The 20,760-nt window shown below is 38.1% G+C and overlaps 2 protein-coding genes across 13 annotated transcripts in view; one reads left to right on the top strand and one right to left on the bottom strand.

Annotated features, from left to right (window-relative positions):
* FGGY (FGGY carbohydrate kinase domain containing) overlaps nt 1-20,756 on the bottom strand; it is a 333,758-nt gene extending 313,002 nt beyond the window's left edge. For 10 of the 12 annotated variants that reach the window (XM_068953324.1, XM_068953323.1, XM_068953331.1 and 7 more), the window contains exon 1: nt 20,661-20,754. The gene's annotated coding sequence lies outside the window, so the exon portion shown is untranslated. Of the gene's footprint in view, nt 1-20,660 lie in introns of all 12 variants that reach the window. The other 2 variants (XM_068953329.1, XM_068953330.1) reach the window with 2 other exon arrangements.
* LOC104153309 (CARD- and ANK-domain containing inflammasome adapter protein-like) lies at nt 16,637-18,904 on the top strand. The gene has a single exon (XM_009689161.2). The coding sequence runs from the start codon at nt 16,637-16,639 to the stop codon at nt 18,902-18,904; it is 2,268 nt and encodes a 755-aa protein (XP_009687456.2).
* Nucleotides 20,757-20,760: the final 4 nt, after the last annotated feature.

Genomic DNA, 20,760 nt, shown 5'->3' with positions numbered 1-20,760 from the left:
GCAGCTCAGGCTGGTACAAGCGTGTGCATCCATGCAGAGCACGGGGGAGTGTGGTGCACCATGTCCAGAAGTATGAGGCAAAACTAGAAGGGAAAAAAAAAAAGAAAAGAAAAAAAAAGACTTATCTTTAATTCCAAGCTTAGTGTGTTCTGTTCTCCAGCTTTTCCTCCCTATTCCTATTCCCAAGACTTAGGCATAACAACGTAGACTTACCCACACCAAGAAACTAAAAACAGTCCAGTCAAAACTTGCTATACAGAAAAATAAAGTTACAAACAACACGAGCAAACACAAAATACTATGTAATAGGTAGACAGACAGCAAGGAAATACTATTTAAAATAATAATATACCCTGTACCACCACGAAACAGACTATACCTCAGGAACATCTAGCATTAGCTCTGTGGGACAGGGAGGAGGTTGCTGTTAACACTCCAAATAAAGGAAAAAAAAATTCCAAATGTAGGCAGATTGTTTTTTGAGGAGGTGATTATCCCAAAGGAAGAGTGCTTGTTCTTTAGAATTATATGCACTGCCAATGTCTGCACCCAAGGACTGATGGCAATCCTAATTCTACATATATACGCTATTCTTGACATGAACATTGTAATACAGTCTCTGAACAGAACTGGTGCTTCTTACAAAGAAAACTGGTAGAAAGTAATCACATAATTTATCATGAAAGCTTCAGAAAACTTAAACAATTTTAGAGCGCTTTTGCGCAGTAGGGCCCTCTTTTCCAGTTTTGCCTATTATGCTTTTCAGTATATTTCGTTAAGGAACAACGGAGCTACAAAAATCAAATCACGTGTTCATCATGGTCACTTCTGTCCTTAACTATTCTGAAACACTAGAAACATAATTATAAAGCTAAACCATGGATTTTCAAAATACTAATTAAATACTGAAAATTGCAATTTTCTTAGTTATAGGGTAACAACAGACATTAGGGTTAAAAAAAAAAAGTCAGGAAAATGAATAAAGTGAGTATCCTATACAGAACTTAATAGATCAGGACCTGACCTGATTAATCCAAACCTACAAAGACAGCCAGAAATTAACTTTGTAAACAGAATCAGAGGAAGAACAAATACTTGTTTTCCTTAAACTTGAGGATTATTTCGTGTTTTGAGCTTTGTAGCCTCCAAGCAATTTTTAGGCTGGTTCCTTAAACAAAAGGACTAACAACTTGCTAGAAATCCCTCAAACTGTGAACTGCGTTCCTTATTTTCTTTTAAATTTAAATCAATTGCCTGTGAAGCCCGACAGTGTAACGCCAAAGATGTAGGAAACAAGACAGAGACAATTCCAGCAGATGGAGCTAAGAAGTAAACAGTCATGGACCGAATGGCACAGGCACGCCTGCACAAGAGCTTTTGGTCAGATGGTGTGCTAGTCAGAGACGTTTTGTCTTCAGATGAAACCAGCCATCATGCAAACACACCAAAAAACATTACTTTTAACAGCTTCACTGGATTCTTAAAATAATCACTGCAATGAGTAGGAAGATCCTGTATCATTTTATCACAGAATAACCAGAGCTATTCAAGGGGACACTAGCAGAGGATTCAAAGCCTGTGACCAAAAAACAAAACACCTTGGCACGCATAAAAAGGTCGTATTCATTTCTGTTTAAAAGCAGTTTTAGAATACTTAACAGTGGCCAAAATCCTGAGCTTCTGCACCCACCTTGTAAATTCTGGTTGCTTTATCTTGCAAAGTCAAGTGCAGAATGTTCCTTTTTAAAGGATACCATGCTACTTTACATTTATTTATTTTAACTTCTGTCACCTAACTGAGGTACCTAGCTTAGGATGCACCCCAAGTTCTCTTTACAGTTAACAGAAGAGCACATGCATCTTTAGAGAGTGATTCAGCTAAACTAAATTGCTAACTGGAAGTGCCTATACCTAAACCGATCACTCTTTTAACTTAAGTGCCTTTAGCTAGATAGGATGAAACCAGGCTACAGTGATTACCTGATTAGAAACAGGCACACTTCCTTTGACCTAAAAAGAAGAGTTCTGCAAACATGCACCATGTGTTAGTGATAAATTCCTGTAAGCAAAGTTTTCCTCTACTGTATCACATACACAAAGTGCACTACTGTTTCACATACACAAACATTAAAGAAAACCCCAAACATTAACTGCTAAAAACTCCTTATAAGAAGTCATTTAAAGGAAGATATATAATGAACCCTCCACTGGTGTCCCTGGGTCCCAATCAAGATAAGATACCTGTCGTGCTAGAATAATCAACAAGTGTTTGACCCAAATGCCTGAAGGGGAGGAAAGGCACAAATTCTCAAGGCAAAACGTGTCTCCCGTTTTCTTGTTTGCCCATTCTCTCCGCTTCCTGACTGAACCAGATGAACTATCTCTACATATGTATTCTAAATATTTAACAAAGTGCTTTTATATGTAAAATTACTTTACAACTATATACAGCTATACAGTAAGCACAACTGACTACAAAACTGACAGTACAAGAGTTAACAGGTAGACTGCAGCAAGGTTAGTAACCGATGCTAGCCCTTGAAAAGTTGTCAACAGTCTTTCTTTCTTTAAATGAAGAAAAGCAAGCAGAATTTAGTGGTCTTTGTCCAGATTCCTTCTTGAAACAGACATTTCTAACCAACATCTTTCCAACAGATCACTGGGGGAAGCAGCACATCTTTATCTAACTTCCTACTGCATCAGCTTGTAAGGCTGTGTCCTGTGAAAAAGCAGGCTGGTCTTCCCTATGCAGATGCATCTGGGCTTTTAATATATTAGCTTGGTTAAAGATTTTTTGAAAGTTCTTTCCCACTTCTGCACTCCCAAAACCACCTAAGCTTAGTACAGTTAGGGAACTGCCCCCGACTGAGCTTCACAGCTACCGACAACTTTCACTTCTGTGTAATTTTGCAATAGTAACAATAAAGTTGTTGACAGATGTGATTCTTCTTTAAATTACTGCTTGACAGATACAGAAAAGTAGTATGATTCCTAAAAATGCTGGAAATAAATACTAGTTCTGGAAATCAGGCCATTGAAAAATACTGGAAAGAAAACATGCTTAAAAATCATATTCTGCTTATGTGAGGAAACAGGGATGGCAGAATTTCCAGAGCAGAAATAAAGCAAATGAGCAAGGGCAAAATATTTTGTCTAAAAAAGACTTTTTATTCATCAGGAATCTGAAGAGACCTAAACCACACTTCTATCTTCATGAGAAAGTTACATTGGTCTACCTCTTTAAAACTGATTATTTTAAACGAGTATAAAAATATGTGCACTCTTATTTCACTGATTTTGATTTAACTTGGGGCCTTGCTGCATGCCCTCGAGTAGCTTTAGCTGTGGTGTTTTAAGAATCTACCAATAAAGCAGCTTAAGTTTATATGCCAGATTGTGGACTGCAGTAGCTGAACAGTTGGCCACCACTGCTTCAACTGCTGCAGCTGCCAGGCCAGCACTAACAGTTAGAGCAGCATCCAAGTTTTAGGAAGCTCAGCTTTGATGAGTGCAAGCTTTTTTTTTCTTTTTTTTTTTTTTTAAACATTAGTGCCAGCTTAAGCTGCCACCCTTTCCCCTTCTCCTTTGCCTCTTCTTTTCCACTCTTTCATTTGTGCTGGTGCAACTTTTTGGAATATTGCAAGATGCTGATAGTTTAGAAATAACCTGGCCAAAAAAGAAAAAACCTTCGTTTAATCTGCATCGCCTCCCTTATTTGGCAACCCACACAGCTCCATAAACAGTTGACACGATGGGGGGCAGAAGAGGAGGTGCAACGTAAGCGCAGGCAGAAGCAGGAGGGTTATTCTGAAACAAATGCCTGCTACCAATCTTCAAATTACCAGAGATCAAGTCAGAACTTTTAAATCCATTCTTCCCAATTTAAATTACACTACTCAAATGCCCAAGCAGATTTTGCACCAGTTTTACTAACTTAATTTGAATTCACGCTTTTGGTTAAACAAGCTAAACTTCCCATATGGACGAACCCTGTAAAAAGTGGTTTGACTTTCACAGTGAATATCTTCATGTGCCTATTAACTTGAATGAGAACTGAGAGTCCTTCGCATACCTGCTAATGAAACTGTTTTTGTTAGATGACTAACTTTATGCATGTATATCTAAAATTATTTAAGAGGACAGTGAGGTTACTATTCAAAGTCTTACAAATGGAATTCCCTGCACATGCTCCTTATGTTAGCTTCCATATCTGTTTTGAATTTACTTGCAAAATATACTAGCACATCCAAAATTAGTTTCAAGCTATTTCCTTGGCCCCCTCTATTCACCCTCTTACTATTCCTATGTGCAGAATTGCTTCTGTGTTTCTACTGGACAGGAAATGCCAGACTGGCAATATCAGAAAGGCTTGCTTCTTACCTTAATTATTGTTGCTTCCACGATTTCGTGCATGTTGGTTGAATGTAGCCTTTGGTTAATAAAATGCTGTTACAGCTAGCAAATAAATATTATAGATACTACTAGCAAAGCCAGTTATACTTCCAATCAAATGCTAAAGGCAACAGTGACAAGGTAAGGTCACAGAAGTAACAAAGTACTGAGATCAAGGAAGGAAAAAAATTACGAAGCTACTCTTTTTGTGTTAGACACAACTGAACTCCCAAACCTGTTGCAAATCAGGAACACCAGCACCTTGGTTTAAGAACAGTACTGTCTGGTTTTCTGTAGCCTTTTTTATGGTATTCTCCCCTGATATTTACTTCTATATGTTTTGACAGGTCCACAATCTGCTCTAGGGAGGAAAAGCTAGCGTTAGCCCCTTCAGGAATACAACGTGCAGCACAGCCACAGAAGTGCAGAGCCATCAATCTGTGAAAAGCACAGTAATGACAATCTCATCCTTTCCCTGCTTCTTTAGGGAGGGTCTAGTATCTACAGTGGCAATAGTGATCTAAAAGTATGAAAAAAAAATAATAAGGCTCCTTGTTTTGCACAACCATATAGAAGCAGGCCTAATCAAGACCCAACAAATAACATACAAAAACAAATCTGGACTCCTCAGTGTTTCTAGAGGTCAGATGACATCACATCAGACAATATCAAAAGTGTGGTGAATTAGAATTCAAATTCTAGCTAGAGGTTTACATGAGGAGCTGCTTCATGGTCCCCCAAAAATTTCTCACAACTGCTGATGGTGCGGAACATTGACAAGAGGCTCTATGGGGCAGAAGGGAAACACTGAACTGAATTCTCTTCCATCCAGACACTCCAGGTCTTGGCTTAAAAAACAAACAAACAAACAAAACCTCCAAAACACAAACCAGAGAACTGGATCCTGGCCTAAATCCTCCCTCTGGCCTGGATCTTCAAAGTAATACTGATTTCATGGAGATCTACACATTAATTTAAATGACTCTATGAGTTCAGAAAATGTCTAATAGTTAAAAATGAGAACTTTAATAAGTGTAAGTTAAAAACAAACTGAAGCTCTGCATATAGCCAATAAAAACGTTCACATTTGACTACAATCAGAAATGATTATAATGAAGGTCCCAAAATATATCAAAACCAGAGCTCTCAAATATCAAGAATCTTTAATTTCTTACTATTTATTTTACTGTCATTATCAGTATTTGCATAATCTGAAGCCCCTCGCCTACAAACAGTGCTATATTAAACTACATTTTGATTTAAAACTGGAGTAGCATAAAAGGAGCCACAGTATTACAAAAGACTACGATTCTTTGAGTTCATTTGCCTAATGCATGCTTGTCATGTCCAAGGTCATAACCCTCATCCTAATCTTGAATTTAGATATTAATTGACACTTCATGCTCTGGGCTTCCTTCATTAAATCTGAGACCTTAATTTAAGCTAGATGTTAGACAATAACTCAACATGTGTAGGTTTTTCCCACTCACTGAAAATGAAAATTAAGATTTTTTTTTAAAAGATATTTAACGATTGTTGTGGGATGATTCCTTTTAAATAAGGACAAAGAAACTTCAGCAACTTCCAAGTTGTTTCACCCATGTAATGTGAAAATGACTGTGCGATAAAGCTGTATATCTTTCATATCTTTTCCATGTTACGGTTTAATTATCAGCTTCAACAAAACTGTACAGCTCAGTAAAAATGGAAAGCTAAAAAAGGCAACATAATAACTGTGACAGCAAATATTAATACATCTGATCTCTCAGAGTTCATGGTTTAAGTCTGTTATTCAAAGTAAAAACATACTACTGGCACTGAAGTTCTGGTCCAGTAAACTTAACTGAGCACAGTAGCGGTCCCACTCTCTTTCACAGACTATTCCAATAGCATTTACGGAGCAAGTAAATCCCCGTTCCTGTGGTGCTTTGCTATTTTGCCTCACTTTTTACCAAGACAGAATATATCTCTAGAAGTAAGCCAGAGAACAAACTGTGATCCATTCTATGTTCTGTGTAAGTTGATACACTGAACTTTGAATTTTATTTCTTCCAGTTGCTTATTATGTTGCTTGACAGTGGTTGCCACATTTCTCAATGGCTGCAGCTGAGGACTGGTGACCACATCTCTACTGCCCAATCCATGAGCCAGCACACTGGTGGCAGTGGCCTGTGCCAATACACCATGCTGTAGAAAGGTTGAGCTAGATACACTTACCCCAGCCTACTGCCAGGTCTCCAGAGGCAGCAGCAGAGGGGCAGAGAGGGGGGAGATAACAGGTTAATCAGCATAACTGCACCCAGCAAAGATCATTTGTCAGAGCTCTTATTGTGCTCCAACGAACTTTTTTTTTTTTTGCACCATATATTTTAAAATACTTATGCTGTATATAATATTTTAATATAATATTTTGCTATGAAAATTCACCCTATACATCCAACTTATAAAGAAACTCTACACCCTGCTATTAGAAACACTTGGTTCCCTGATATCCAATAGAATATTCTAAGCAGTATTTTTTATTTCAGTAAATTTGCTTCTGAATACTATGCACGGAAGACTATCAGGGGGGGTGTGCGTGTGTGTGTGCGTGCGTGGGTGCGTATCTACGGAATCCTACTGGTACATTATTAAAATATAGAAAACCTTAGCATTTAAATACATAGTTTTTCAATACCATTTTGATCACAAGAAAATGAACTATAGGAAAAAGCATTGTCCTTCAAGATACAATGGCGTGTAAAGGGTTAAAATCAGATGAACTACTTAAGAGTAACAAAATGTTTTTTTGTAAACTCCTTCTATGGCACGATCTAGGGGAAGGTCCAGCCTAAGTGCTGGATGTTCATGCAGGATTTCCTATGACTAATGCTGTCAGTACTCAAAACTTTTAATTTAAAATGTGGGTGTTAAACACAGATAGGAAATTTACTATTTAAGATTTCTTATTTGAAAATGAATGGAAATTATTTTCATTTCTAGATTCATCTGCTGTACACGGAATGATAGCATAAAATAAGGAAATCACTAAGTGGCATATGCCGGGATAGCCTGCCAAGCTTTTACACAAGTCTTTTATATCTGGATAGGATTCACAGGAAGCTTGTACAGGAAGGCCTTTTCCTTCCTTATTTTTGAAAAGCTTTGTGGATGGAAATTATGCCAGTGAGTAAGAGAAGGGAAGGGGGAACAAACTACCAGTCTGGTGCTTTTGGTGTCAATCCATACAAAACTGGAAGTCATACCTAAATAACATTGGTGTAAACTGTTGTAAAAAATATCAACAAAAAACAAATCTAAAGAGCACAAAAGATATGTCTTAGTTTTTCATACAAAAGATTCAAAAAAAAAAAAAAAAAGCAATAGGGGTACCAAAACAAAACAGTACCAAAGTGCAAATCTGAAATCTAATCTAGGAAAATTAAGCTAAATTTGCCAATATTTCCGGCAAGTATATCCACGGCCATATTTACTCCAGTAAGTTTGCTCTGAAGTTTATTGCAAGTTTTGGGAGCTTCAGATACATTTTAAATATTGATATTTTATTAAGTATGAAATTAATCACATAAGCTGCCACTACAATATCCCTAGTTTCATTTTTTTAATGTTATGTTAATCCTATTTTCACTATATTATATTAACACTTAGCTGATAGTATGCTTTGCCCAGGTCTTGTGAAGGGAAAAAGAAGGTTGATTCTCTAGCTCTTCTCTTTACTTACTGCAACTAACTCATTGTGCAAGAACTTGTTAAAAATTCAATCTTCTTTCCTTAATCTGGGTCTCCTAAAAACCTTAGTGGACATATTACCTTTATGTTTAATATTACGCTATGTATTGAGCCAAAGCATTTCATTCATTGGGAAACATAAGAGCAGAAAATATACCTATAGGTAGGCTATGCTCGGTCTAGATGCCTCTTCAGCAACTCCCACGTCCCAGGGAATAGAATTTAACCCTGAGAGTCCTGTAAACCCAGAATGGCTATTTAAGCAAGGGAAATAAACCTTCCTCAAATAAGGAGTGCTTCTACTGGATTGTAAAGGAGAGAAAAGTTGTAAATGGGTGAGTTTGATAATAGAAAAAAAAAAATAGTGGAAGAGGAGAGTCAAAAAAAGATATAAGATAGTAATAGCCAAAGGAAGCAGAGGAAAGCAGGACAGGGGACAATGGGAGACATCAAAAGCAGTAAAAAGAATGGTTGAATCAGAGAACGGTGGAGGCTGGAAGGGAACTTTAGGGATCATCTAGTTCAACTCCCCTGCTCAAGCACAGTCACCTAGAGCAGGGAGCCCAGACCTTGAGCACGCAGCTCTTGTAAAGCCTGCTGGTGGAGGTATGCAGTTCTCTCCAGCTGGACATCCGATCCAAACATTCAGAGCACGAAAGCTATTATTAGAAAGATAGATGCTGCCATAATGAGTCAAATTTTGTCCTTTGGCCACAGAGTAGCTATGGCACAGGTAACAACCACATAATCATTTGCTGAAAGAAAAGACATTCCTAAAGGGAAAAAAAAAAAATGTTCATGCATTTTCATTGCTCTTGACCAAAGCTAGTTAAAAAGTAGTCTATTTATGCTGCAAACATTTCTCTGATCACATTGTGGACTACAGGAATAAGGATTAAAAGAGTTAGTTCCAGAAATGAGAATAGAGAAGTAAGAAATAAAAGCTCTAGTTTAGATGAGACTGCGCATGATTTGCAAAGCGATGGAAACTGAGGGGGCAGCTAGGTCATGCCTTTTCCCTGCTGTATGAATCATTCTTTGAATGGAAATTTGAGTAGGAAGACATAATGGCTTGGGAACAAAGAGAGCTGCTGGAATATCACAGGTGCAGCTGAACAGAGAAGGATGTTTTGGGATGTGCCAAGGAAAGCAAATGCTGTGAATCTGGAGGAGTTGTCAGGACTTAGTGATTTAGGGAGCTATCCAAATCACCAAGACTATTTCTCACGGAGTCAAACTGACAGTTAGGAGAACGGCTGAGGTCCTGATTCAGTGAGGCAATTAATCACTTCCTTAATGCTAAAGCATAATTCTCAATTCAGAAAAAGAATTGATAAGAGGAGCTGTTGTTCTACTGAAGCTTCTGGGAACTAAATTTACACTCCACTGAAGCATCTCTTCATAGTTAAATACACATATACACTTACGTACTTTGCTGAATTACAGCTAACATGAGGTCCAGGAATCCAGATGCTGATATCCAAGGAAACTTATATATTATAGCGGAACAACACAGTCAAAGTCAAAGGATTCCAACAGAAGATAGCAGAAGCTGTCAGTATCGGAAAGAGGAGAGAGTATGAAAGAATCAACTCTATTTGCCTCAGAAAATCCTCTAGCACCGAGAGATACTTTGAAACAGAACAAAAGCTCTTCATCAAATCACAGAATTTTGAACAGATTAAAAGATTAATGAAAAAGTAATAATTATATGGCAACGATTTGCTAGCATCACTATACTAGGAAAGTTAAACTTAAGTTTGATGTAAAGCAATCATAAACTGGACACAGCTTAAAAGCCAAGCTGGTTTTAACTAGCTGACTAAGGAGTACAACAGAACGATAACAACAGGAACAGGGGAAAAAAAGGAATGAAATGCTTCCATGTTTTTCACAGAAAAGGGAAAGAAAAAAATGCTGATTTTTAAAAGAACTGTACTAACAGCAAGCCACACTAAAAAAAGTGCTATAATAGGAAGATTTAGACAGAATAGCTGTGATAGTTTAATGATGACAAATACTTGAATATTAAGACAAGTGGACTTTAAATGAAGGTGCTGTATTTTAGCCATTTAGCTTAAAATAACTTAAATATAAACATATTTCTTCCCTAAAAATAGAATTCTAGATAAAGAAAAACTAATGAAAACAAGCTAAGCCAGCACTATCAGGCAGTCCTTGATTCTGAGTTACCTTGCTTTTCTATATTGCAGTGAACAGTGCTACCCAAAAATTGAGAAGCAAAGAAGTTATGCATGAATTACTTTGATTCAAAGATCACAAATAAGGTCACAAAGAATGTGTTTAAATGGTGCTAATTACCGCAAGTCTCCTGTAAAACTAAGGTAATAAGAAAAACCTCAAGAATTCAAAATGTAATAGCCAGCAATCCAAGCTCAGAAAACACGGAGCATGAGAATGACTTTAAAGTCAGACGGGACATAAAGTCAGAATATTAAGAAAAACATTAAAGCTTATGGAGTCCTAAGCTGTCTAAGAGGAGGTGTGGAGAAAGCAACAGATGTAGAGAATCTTCTCCTATGTATTACCAGAAGTCTACCCAGAAGACCAGTTATAGCCAGTCAGGCCCAGTTGCTTCTACTACCCTCCAATAGGTTTAAAGAAGGAATTACCTGAGCCCCTATTCACTACTAAGCACTCCCGTACTTACATGACTAAAGCATCTTTTTGCTGCTGGTTACTAGAGTTTAAAACCTGCTATCACTAGCTCAGAAGACAGGCTGCATTTTTTACAAAGTAATTATAAAACCATATTTCTTACTGGAATAAAAAATGTTGGTGTGGTTTGCTACATTAGTTCAAAAAGTTTTAATAATTCCTCAAGATCAGAAGAAAAACAGCTGTGGAACTAATAGAAATGGATTTCAAATTCTTCTGACATAATAAATAAAACTTATGTACATTTTACTGTTAAACGGATTTCCTCAGAGCGGGAAAGATTTGAAAGTGGGGGGGCACTTTATGAGCAAGATGCTGTTTAGGTGAAGCCTGTACTATATCTGATGCCTGACATCTAACTGCACTAACTTAATAAATAAGAGCAATTAAAGCTGGTTTATGATGTGACAAAACATTATTTCCTTTTAAAGTCACATTAGATTCACGTATAAGAAAAACAGCCATAGCATTTTATAATCACTAAGAACAAAATTCTGCTTGCATACTGGTGTAAATTCAGAGTAGTGCCTTTGTTTTTTCACAAATTACTCCAGATTTACCAAGCAATATTTGGCCACAAGGCTTCTGCGGAAAATCTAGTGGCACCACTGTATTCACCTTCTGGGAATAAGTGCTGGCAGTAAGTTTAGCCCAATGAGTAAAGAGAATGTAAGGAGGATCTTGGTCTTCAACAGTTAAAATAAGGAACTTTTATAAAATATTTCCTTCTGTAAGATTTCACTGACAAAGTATATGTTCCTGACTCAAAACCACAAGGGCTTATTTGGTTTGAAATGGGAAAAAAAAACTACCCATTTTGAAAAAAATCTGCCCTCTCTCCACTTGGTTTTGCTGATCCTTGAAGTTGCCTCAGCATTTAGTAACTTAATACTTTTACATCATTTACATTTTATGCTAATGATTTGAGGGCAAGCATTTTGCCGTAACTGCTTGCTATTAAGGTTGGTCTAAAAGGATACATTTAGACCCCTAAAAGGATAATTAAGATACAAATCCTAACCTCGCTACAACTTTAAGTTAATGAATTGGGAAATGTTTTTTCCTGCACTAGTAACAGTCAGTATTAGTGGCCATATAGGTTTAATCACTAGATTAAGAGGCAAATTAGTTCTTAAATTTAAATTAAGCTTCTGACTGTGAGGATTTATGCAGAATAAATATGTACAGAAACGTAAAACATAATTAGTAATATTCATCAATTAGACACAAAATTGTAATGCTTCTATTTTCTTTGGCCTGTAAATTACAGCAACTAAAAAAAGTTGCAGAGAAAATAAGATGGGGGCCCAGAGTGCAAGTCTGAGGTGCAAAACATATGACTGGCCAGCTCAGCTTTGCTTCCCTCCGGCAGGCCCCAGCTCAGGCCCCTGATGATATATGCACGTCTCCCTGTGCCAGTACCATGCAGAGGATGGCACTACTCTAGGGAACACCTCTTATTTAAATACCAGCCAGGGTAGAGATTTCTCGGTACCAGGAAGGCCCCCAATCTACTCTCTACACAAATATGACTGAACACAAACAAGGCCACTCAGTGCAAAAGCTCCCCTTTTGACTTCCCTGATTTAGTGCAGCCATTCTTTAGGCAAAATTAAGCACTACGTTTTGTCTCTTGCAGACCTTCTGACTAGTCAGCTGCCCTTCCAGTGTTATAATAAGTCAAGTACGCTCTGATCAGCATCATGAACACTTCTAACACTGCTGTTTCTCAATCTAGTTATACCTATATATAGTTCAACCTCAACCAGCTAGGCCTCAGTTACATTTTTGATTATACAAAACAAAGCTTTATTCGTGAGCCATGTTTATTAATGAGAATGCCTTCATTAGCACCCAAGTATATTCTCCCATCCCTCATGATGTTTAGATAATGATGTTGATTTCATTCTCTCTTACAAACTGGTTATTCTACAATAAGATATGTTTCCAATAAGCAGTTGGCATGACTGCAAACAATTGTCTTACTTTAACTGAAATTAAAGCACACACTGAGAAACATAAAAATATCACGGTGAGCAAAACTGGGTTATTAATGTTTGGCTTTCCATCAGTTTTATCACTAAAATACCCTAGAGAATATACAAAGTTACTGGAAGTCATTCAGTTACATTACATGTGGTTTCAGCAGAAGACAGTAACCACAGCTGGAGGTTCCAGGCTGAGAGCAGGCCAGGCGCTGCTGCGAAAGGCTCTGTGGAGGAATGGTGACCTCTACAGGTCCCTTCCTCATAAGGCTACATCATCTCCAATGTTGATTTAACAATTTGCAAGGTGTAGTTTTGTTTGCTTTAGTCTCTGAGAAATTAAAAGGAAGAAAATTACAGGTATATTTGGGGTGACACACCAACATAAAATAAACCAGAAAACATGGGCACGTGTTAATTTAAGAAATAAATGTTCATCTTTGAGAAGTCAGAAAACAATACTTCAAAGGACAAAAACTTCAAAGCTCTTCATAACTTCAAAGCACTGCACCAGCATTAATAAACACTTAGGACATGTCTGTGAGGTAGAAAAAAATTTCTTTTTTTAATGCTGGTGTAAACAGGGCACAGAGATTAAGTGATTTGCCCAAGGACACAAGTTAGTAGCAAAACTGAGATTACAGGTAGGAAATAACTAGCTCAAGCCTCCTCTCTCAGACCAGCTATATAGCTGGGTTAAAACAGTGATCAGAAGCTCCCTATAAGGAAATTCATTCAGTAGATGCCAAAATACAGACCTTTCTACCAATAGCATCGCCTGTCCTTACTTAGGCCTGCTCTAAATTCTATCATGTTGTTTTCAGCTGATATCCTCCCACAGAGTCAATGCTGAATACATGGGTGCATCTAAGGCAATTTTTCTAGGTAATTACGTATATACATACAAATAAGGTTTTACTTCTGCACCTAACAATGACATTAGTGCTTATATGGCCATTGTCAAGATTCTCAGTATTTCTATGTCATGACAATCTGCTCACTAGAGGCTTTTTGACAACATATTTAAAATAAAGCCAGCACGCCTACAGCATGAAGTTTCTCTGATGACACTAATGAAGCTGAACTCAAAGTAACATCAGTCAGAATTCTTTCCTATATCTCTCCAGAGAAAAACATAAAATTTCCTCATTATATAGAAGCTGAGCTGCTATATCCCCACGCTGCTGAACGCAAACATCCTTAAGTGCTATACTGCAATGGCAACAGAAATAAAATCTATCATTTCCTTATCTTTTTAAAAAAAAACTAAATAAGGAATAGTCCTTGGATACATGGAGCTGAAGAAGCCAGGAGACATAAAACTGACCTGTGAGGAACTTAGGAAAATTAAAAAAAAAACACCTTATGCCTTTTAGATCGCACATCAATATAAATGATAATAAAGAAGGCTAAAGATTTAGTTCTTCTTCCCTCCAACTTCTTTCTTCTCTTAGATCACTAGTAATAAGTTTTGCCCTTCTTATTTTCAATGAACAACTTGGTGGTGATCCCAAGTATAGGTAGTCTCACGTACTTAATTAAAGGAGGAGATGCGTGGAACATTAACATCCTTCCATTCTCTAAAATATTTGTAAGTCAAATAAATAGAGTTAACAAGTTAGGATGATATAAATAAAAAGCATGCTTCAAATAGCTAATTGTGAATCTCTTTTCTTCTCAACTGTTTGGTTTTTGCCCTTTTTGTGAGGTCACTGTTGCAGCAAAGACTTAATGCTAAGATTAGTTAAAATACTGATTACAAGATAAAGACTTTTCAGTATCATTTCTAAAAATTAATCCATACAACAAGCTTCCAAAATTTTGTCAAATGTTATTCTTGTTCAAGGACAGAATTTCTTCCTAAGTCACGTATGTATAATAAAGAACCCTCTTAAAAACCGTGTAATTACATTTTGCAGACTGTGATTTGCACCAAGTAAAAAGTAATTTGCTGCATATTATTTTCCCCAAATAAGTTTCACAGTGACTCTGAGAGATGTTACTCACATATATTGTTCAAATGTTCCTCCTCAAGGCCAGTTAGGAGTACTGCACCCTTCGATTTTTTCTCTTTACTAGTGAAATTGCTGTATTCAGTACATTAGAAAATTATTGCCACACTACTAAATGGTTAAAGAGCATCACAATTTCTGTTTTTGATGTTTTTCAGGAGTTGCAAAATTTTTCATGCTTTCTATATTAATGATACTGCTTAGCACTCACATAACATTTTCCACTGATAGAACTCAAAATTTCTTGTAAGGGTAATCAAGTACTACTATCTCTATTCTACACTGGAACAATAATAACGAAGGCATAAAGATCCCATTTCAGCAACTTTAAGTAACAACCATGAATTTACTCAAGACGCAGATACATCTTTAGTACTTTGTTGAGGCAGATCTGAAGACTAAATAACTTGCAGATCACTGACTGAGTCATTAGCAGAATCGGGAACACAGTTCAGACCTCCTGACTCCTTACAATAAACCATGGTTTTCCATGTTATGTGTTAACAATGATTAACTAAACGACAAAGGTTTTGCTATTCTTGGTGTAGTGCCCTTTTTTGCATTTTAGATGAATTGGGTTCTGAAACTGGCTGCCAAATTTACTGACTGGGTAACTGGCTGGCTTTCAAAACACATATTAAGTCTTGCCTTTCCTGACTATTTCTTCAATAAATCATTTTTCAAAAAGCTTTTCAATCTCACTTATAACAGTAAAGTCAACAGAAAAAAAAATCAAAAATCTTATCAGTCACATTGTACATAGTACTCCAGAAAATACACCCAAAGGCAGCAGTATCCAACAGAAAGGGCACTGAACAGACAAATGGCAAAATTTCCCATTGGCTTAAATAAAATCAGGCTTTCAGCTCACTTTGCTTCCAGCTCTGTTGCTAGCTTTTTACAGGATGCTGTCATGTAAACTTATCTCTCAACTGGTTTCCAAGTATTTAGATGATTATTATTGTATTTGCTTCTTTCCATAAGGAATTTTATCTCCAGTAGGTTACAGGAGTTAATAACAGCCAAATTCAAAGGTTCTACAGCCATACAGAAGCTTATATATATATATATATTCACAGATTTGAAGCTTTGTTTATTTATACTTTAAATGCTGCATACTGAATCACACCTTGATCCACCTCATATGGAGGAATTAAGTTCCAGACAGACTACAGGTTACAGCCAAAATGACAAGCTAAATAGCCTTAAAGTTAAATACACTTCACAAATTGAAGTTATAACCCATATTAGACAGCCTAGATCACTTTTCATAACCAGTTGCTTTATATAGTTTATTTTCATTTAGAGCTTTGTTATTACTTCATTGCATTATAGTGCTTTCACCTATGTAGCTGGCAATGTGTACTCTTTTATTTAAGAGTGTACAAAGTCATAGCAACAGTAACTATGCTGTCAATTTTCTTTTGTCATGTTTAATAGACTAGTCATTTAGGCACCAACGAAAAACAGCTTGGCCCAGAGGAACTCGATAAACCCATATCTTCTACTCAAATATTACCTTCGCAAAAGCATTTTCCTAAAAATCTGTAAGAGGTCTATCAAGTGGAATATCTTTCCATATTACAGAGTTCTGTTTTGTTATTAAACTTCACTTGTTGCTAAGGAAGAACAAAGAAGATAAAGGACTTCCAACAAGACTAGAAAACTAAAGGTGAGGGAGTTTTGATTTCTTTCTCACTCTTCAAAGATTTATTACTGAACTACAATAGTTGCTGATTCATAGTTCTGTAAGAAAGATTTTGTGAAATGATGTGATCTCACTTTCCTATTTAACTTCAAACATCAACTAATAGCTCAGTTCACATTTTGAGGATCAATATGATCGCGCATTCAACCAGCCTGTTTACAAATCCATATGCAATTGAAGTCCTAAGAACTAAAAAAGAAGAGCTAGTAGAAGGCATAAATAATCCAGACAATCTTCTGAACTGGCTTATAGACAATGGCATTTTTACACCAGAAAAAAAGATAGTCATGACTTTCTATAGGACACGAAAAGAAAAGAACTCTCGAGTTTTAGATATACTAATTTCTCATGGTGAACGAGCCTGCAGGCTCTTTTTTTACCCATGTTTAAAACAAGTGGAGCCAAAACTTTATAACAAGATAAGAAAATATGTCAGCGAAATAAACGAAAGTATTGGGGATGCTAGAAGACAATTGGTAGGGTATTTAACTGAAAAAGATAAGGCTTGGCTTGAAAATCGCAGTGAACAGCACCAAGAAAAAAGAGAGCGTCCTAGAAGAAGAAAGCAAGAATGGTCTATTAAGAAGAAAGGAAAAGAAACTGAACTTTCAGCAGCAGCAAAACCTAAGAAAGATCATTCTGATATTGGCATCTTTGATGCAGCAGCTAAAGGCTACCTTTCTGAGTTAGAGAAAACATTGAAAGATAATGATATTAATGCACTAAACTCTGCAAGTGAAACACTCCTGCACATTGCAGCTGCTAATGGACATCTAACAGTAATGGAATATTTGATTAGCAAAGGTGTTAGGCGAGATGTGAAGGATAAGAAAGGAAGAACAGCACTGCACAGGGCTGCTGAGAAAGGCCACGATGATGCAGTGAAAGTGCTTCTCCAATGTGGCGCTTGTATGTATAGTTTGGACAGAGAAGGCAAGACACCACTTCATTTGGCTGCACAGAATAACCACGGTCACATATTGAAGACGCTCCTGAAAGAAGAGGCAAGAAGCTACAGGAACCAGCACAACTTTTTGCACATGGCAGCTCTTAAAGATGAGAGCATTCTGGCAAAAACGCTTTTAAAGAATGGCGCCTCTGTTGATGGAAAGGATGAAAGAGGACAGACAGCTCTCAGTTATGCTGTCTCTCAGGGGTTTGAAAACACTGCAAAAGTACTGCTAGAGGCTGGAGCCAGTGTTGATTCCAAAATGACTGAAAGAGCCTGCAACAGCAACCACCCATCCATTTTCAAAACACTGCTAGACTATTGTAAAGGCTTGTCCTCTGACATAATGGAGTTAGCTCTTTTCAAAGCTGTACAGAAAAATCTGCATGGTATTGTAGCAGCTTTAGTTGACAGAGGCACAGATATAAACGCCTACAATGAAATGCAGTATACTCCTTTACTCATGGCATGTGAAACAGGCAAAGCTGAATCTGCAGAAGTTCTAATTGAAAAGGGTGCTAACTTTGAAATAAAGACTCCTGCTTCAGACACAGCTTTGCACCTGGCAGCTCAAGCTGGGGCCGCTTCCATCACAAATCTACTTTTACACAAAGGGATGGAAGCTAACGTTATGAACCAGGCAGGTGAAACTCCACTCCATGTTGCTGCCCTTCATAATAAAGGAGCACTAGTTAGCATTTTAGTTGATGCTGGGGCCAAAATTAATGCCGTCACTAAAGAGTTAGTTACTCCCCTGCATATTGCGAGTCAAAGAGGTAACACTGATGTTGCTCAACAGCTGTTGCACCACAAAGCCAATGTTCATGTTAAGGATAAGCAGTCAAAATCACCTTTACATCTTGCTTCTGAAAGGGGAGATAACACAATGGTAGAGCTGCTTTTGAATGCTAATGCTGACCCCAATGCACAAGACAAAGAAAAAAAGACTCCCCTGCACACTGCAGCTATGAGAGGACATCTCAGTAGCATTAAAGTTCTGTTAGCCAAAAAAGGCAGATCCGGAGTTAAGGACATGGATGGATGTACTCCAATGCACTATGCAACCATCAAAGGAAATGCAGAGATTGTAAAAATTCTTCTGACCTCAGGGAAAAATAAAAATATTGATGAAAGAAATATTTGGAGAAAGACTGCACTACATATCGCAGCAGAATATGGACACAGTGACTTGATAAATCTATTACTGAGCCAAGGGGCAGCTATTAATGCCTTAGACAGCAGCAAGGATACTCCATTGCATTGTGCCTGCAAGGCTGGTCATTTGAATGCTGTAAGTTCCCTTGTAAACTGGTCACAAGGAGAAAAAGCAAACTTACAAGCTGCTAATAGTCTAAAGAAGACTCCACTGCAAGTAGCAGAAATTAACAAAACAGAAAATCAGGCTCAAATTGTAACACTTTTGAAAAAGAAAATGTTAATAACAAAATGAGCATATAGAGCAAAAACTCCTAAATACATTTAAATGCAAAATTATCTTTTAAATTATTATTTAATGTAATTTGGATAAGGCTGCTGTCCAGTATCATTGAGTAAGGACTGGTAGAATTACGTTAGTAATCAAAGGTGGCCAAGGAAAAAAGGATCTTAAACATGCTGTTATTCTAGGTATTGATTCTCTCTTGCTTTTCTCACAAATCTCATACTTGGAACCTATTTGAAGCATCCATCTTAAACACACTGTGTGTGACCCCCTCTAGTATAATCAAGACTTTTTAAAAAAGCGATAGAAATTCACTTTTCATATTTCTGTGAATAGTAGCCGGTACGGATAGCTTAGGTAAAAGGTTTGTTAACATCACATTTGTACGAAGCCACCTATTACAAATAAGCACATATCTATATCCACAAGCATACAGAGCACAGAAACGTTGGACTTGGTAACACCGCAGTTAGTTTCAGACCTAACTGCAGGGTGCTGCCAAAAGGGATTGATCATGCCCTCCCTTGCAATCCAGTCATGCATGCCCACTCCCTTTGTTTTGGCACTACAGCTCTAGGTTTGATGGGTGAGCTGATCTAACTCATCCCACAGTTATAACCAAACAAAGTGGAGAAGCATGGCAGTAAATGGCTGAACAGCACTGCCTTTTTTGATGCTAATGAAATATTAGTTTGGTTTATGCTATTACAGCATCACTCTCTGGGCTAGCTGGGGAGCAGAAGCCACCCACTGACACATTTACCAGATCCCCCTCCCCAGCAAATCCTACCATAAGGTTCAGTATAAACCAACCAGTGGAGTGGCGCAGGTCCACAGCTGTGCTAACTCAATTATGCTGACTTCAGGACTCATAATACACAGACATTCAAAATTGGATTGGCCCCTCTTCAGACACCCCTGTATTATACGCTATCACATGGCATTTGCATATCGTAGGACTAAAAATATTAGTTTTCAGTCCATCTTTCATTACATCCTTTGCTTACTTTTACATTTTTCAGTAGGGATAATGAAAAAAAAAATTGTTGTATTTGCTGTTTATTAGTTTCACTTTCAAATCAGTTCCAGCACATAGATGAAACGTTCAGAATAAAAAGGTTGAAAAATACAGTTTATTAGTTCAAAACAAAGTATTTGCATTGCAATTTTTTTAAAATAGAAACACTTTCTTAAGTCGAGGGAAGCTTCTCAGTGGCCATATTCTTCAACGTGATAATCGACCCCCCCACAGCTCTTTGCTTTTCCCTTCATCACGATCGGATACCCAATTACCATGAAGGGCAAAATGATTCTTGTGAAATCAAACATCGGCCCGAAAGCGCACGAGAAGAAATCTGTGATTTTTATAGCCATGTTACAACGCTTTAGAAGTAGCCTGTACAAGGCCCTGCTACCGGCATCCTCCACTGACACCAAAATAACGCCTCTCTGGGGTCAGCGCATAGCAAACACCTCTAAGGGAACCGCTTTTATTCCCGGCCGCTCTCACACTGCCGAAGGCCAACGGTCGCCAACGGCCTCCAACGGCCGCCGGCGCGAGAGGGCTCGCTGAGGGGAGAGCGGCGAAGGCGGGAAGGGCGCGAGGCGCCCGGGCCTGCCGGGCCCCCCTCCGGCCTCGCGCTGCCGGCTCCCCTCCGCTGCCGGAGATCCGCCCCGTTTCCCCGTCGTTTTCGCCTGGAAACCGCCCGCCAGCCCCCGCCTTGCCCTCAGCTGCCCCCTCCCCGCTCCTGCGCGCCCCGCCTACCCCAGCACCATCTCTCCGCCTCCGCCCTAGCGTCTCCTCAGGGCGCCGCGCCGGTCGGCCGGCTGGCCGGGCTGCGCATGCGCCGCGCCGTGCCGCGCTC

Source organism: Struthio camelus, chromosome 8 (genome assembly GCF_040807025.1).
Source record: "Struthio camelus isolate bStrCam1 chromosome 8, bStrCam1.hap1, whole genome shotgun sequence".
Lineage (NCBI taxonomy): Eukaryota > Metazoa > Chordata > Aves > Struthioniformes > Struthionidae > Struthio > Struthio camelus.
The sequence above is the reverse complement of the archived record's forward strand: the minus strand, read 5'-3'. Positions and strand labels throughout refer to the sequence as shown.